General features: G+C 54.3%; 1 protein-coding gene across 1 annotated transcript; it reads right to left on the reverse strand.

Annotated features, from left to right (window-relative positions):
- Positions 1-1,673: 1,673 nt before the first annotated feature.
- SDRG_16037 (hypothetical protein) lies at positions 1,674-2,258 on the reverse strand (the record flags this gene model as incomplete). Its single annotated transcript, XM_008622227.1, has 3 exons — positions 1,674-1,699; positions 1,760-1,894; positions 2,144-2,258. 3 exons carry the CDS (start codon positions 2,256-2,258, stop codon positions 1,674-1,676), a joined length of 276 nt encoding a protein of 91 aa, XP_008620449.1.
- Between the last annotated feature and the right edge of the window lie 369 nt (positions 2,259-2,627).

Below are 2,627 nucleotides of genomic sequence, written 5' to 3' on the forward strand. Positions count from 1 at the left end.
TCAAACCCCGCGATGTCATGTTGAGTAATTGAGCAATTGTGCCACCACCTCAAAAAATGAAAAAATGGATTTACACGTGATGACGTCACGTTCAGCGTCGGAAACGACATGTACACCGTTCAGTGAGTGTGTAGAGAGGCCTACATATCTCCTACGTGGGGTTGGCGAGTCTGTGGGCTGCTACTCGTCATTGTGGAAGCGGATACGCACACTATATAAGACGTAGTCTTGTGATTGGCTATAAAGAATTTAAAATTGAGCCAATAGAAACCATGTCAGTCGAGTTTCAAATCGACGCCAACATGGCCTGCAATGCTACCAGCTGTCAAGCTGCCTGGTATACTTATAGCCAAGGGAATAATAGTTATTCCCAGAGTTATTCCCTTGGCTACCAGGTAGCTTGACAGCACCGCCGTTCGGAAGATTACTTCAGTGACCATGAGCAATGGTCACAACTGTGAAGTACGGACCCACTTATTGCCGAGCTCACGGACAAGGCTGCGTCGACGACGGGTGGCGTCCAGAAGGCCAGCCTTGACGCGCTTGTTGCGATTCACAACCGCGTCGGCTCCAAAGTCTTGGCGTCGACTGTACTTGCGGTGGAGGATGACCTCCACGGCCTCCTCACCACAGACGACGACCTCCTTCTTGTGCACGCGAGCAACGGCCTCGCGCTTCTACTTGACGTGTGACAGCAATGCGCCTGCTGGACGACTTGTCAAAAATCGTGACGTCCATTGCCATACTTATTTAAGGGAATTTTCGGGATTGTCCAACTTGCCAGGACGTATTCATGACGTGTTTCGCAGAAATCTGCGTATTTTACAGAAAGGTACCCAAGCCATGACGCCTTTTGCAAATTTCCCCGCCTGGAGGCATCACACAAGCAGGCAAACTCCGAAATTATCGCTCCAAAGCACGAAATTTGCCTACTGAAGGCTTGAACTTACTGTGTATTTCGCCAACAGCCCCGATAAATTATTTGACGCTTGGACTCGTTACTAGGAACTGTTAGCCACCATCTTCGATGCCTAGGAGCACCATACAAGGCAAAACCTGAAATTACTGCCTCAAAGTACGATACCAGCCTACCCAAGGCATAGACTCATCCTGTATTTCACACACAGCTCCGATTCGTCTCCCGTCGATTGGAGTAATTACTTTGGACCACTTGGTGTCGCGAATCAAATGCGGCAGCAAGCTCTCAAAGTCCGTGTCGTGGGCCACAATCGCGAGTGACGCGCCAGTATTCTATCGTTGCGGCTTGGAGCGTCTCTTGGCGCGCCAGAACGCACGCTCGTGGCCAACGTCTCGTCTACACGGGCCAGAACATCACACATCCAGACGTATCGATCGGTGTAGTACCTGTAAGAACGCTCTTGCTGAGCCATCGGTCCGCCGAGCACCTTGTTGCCGAGCCGAGAGTGGACGGCCTAGGCGACGCACGTGATGGCGCATCCGACTGCATACATTGTGCCAATGGCCGCGAGCGGTCCACGCTCTGGAGGCGCGTCAGTAGAGACTGTTGAGGTAGGCCCATACCGAGCGTCGCTCGGCGCAGGTCTACGTAATGGGCTTGCAGGAGCGCATCTCGGCGGCTCGTGGCCGTCGCGAGACAGAAGCCGTCGAGAAAATTGGCCAAGGCTCCGCCCTCGGGCCGACTCGGTGGCTCGTCACGCATACAGATGTTGCGCCATACCTACAGCGACGTCGCGTGAGCGCCTCAGCCTGAGGTCTGCGTCCGGCTGGCCAAACGTACCTCGTCCCGGCCCGCCGAATGGGACGATGGACACGGACTCGACAGTCTGCCGGTGGAGCGCGGTCGGCGACAGCGGGGAGAGGAGGCGGTCCTTCTCGGACGTGCCATGGCGCAGCACGAGCTCAATCTCGGCGTCTACCAACACATCGTCAGTCCATCGTCCGGATCATCATCGTCGGGGCCAGCCTCGACTGGTACTACATCACGAATGTCGACTTATTCAAGGTCAACGTCCGAGGCGGCCCTGTACCGGCTCTGGGTGATGCTCGTCGGCGTCGCGATGCACCAAGTGTGGTCGCACCGCAATCACCGCAAGCACCGCGACCGGCAGATCCCTTCCACGCAGGCGCTCGTGGAAGTCTCCTTCCTCCTGTGGATGTCGACCGTCCGACGATGGCTCCGTCTCCAAGGCGCCGATGACCTCGAAGCGAACGCAACCCGGGCCGCACTCGCCTTGCTCTTCCGCCAAGAATCCTACGCTGCACTGCGAGCCAAGCATCCCCGGTTTCTGCACCTCGACTCGTCTTTCTGTGCACTAGCAGCTTGCACTAGCCTCCTTGCCGAGTGCGCGACCAGCACTCGCCCCTCCCGTCGTCCCACCGTGTAGCACCCTACTGGTAAAGGACTGGATTGAGCTTCGGCAAGATTAGTACAGTGTAGTAGCACTTAAATGGTCTAGTGCAGTTTTCGATTTTCTGTTTTGTACACGAATGTCGAGAAAAGTCGCCTGCAATTTTGAATATGTGATGATTCTTGAAAAATACGCTGACGGATATAATTCGGAATTTATTTCCATGTCGCTCATATTTATATTGGTAATAACATGCTTGAATGTGAATAAAAATCCAGCTGGCTATATGGTCGCGCA

This window comes from Saprolegnia diclina, assembly GCF_000281045.1.
Source record: "Saprolegnia diclina VS20 unplaced genomic scaffold supercont1.111, whole genome shotgun sequence".
Taxonomy (NCBI): Eukaryota; Oomycota; class Saprolegniomycetes; order Saprolegniales; family Saprolegniaceae; genus Saprolegnia; species Saprolegnia diclina.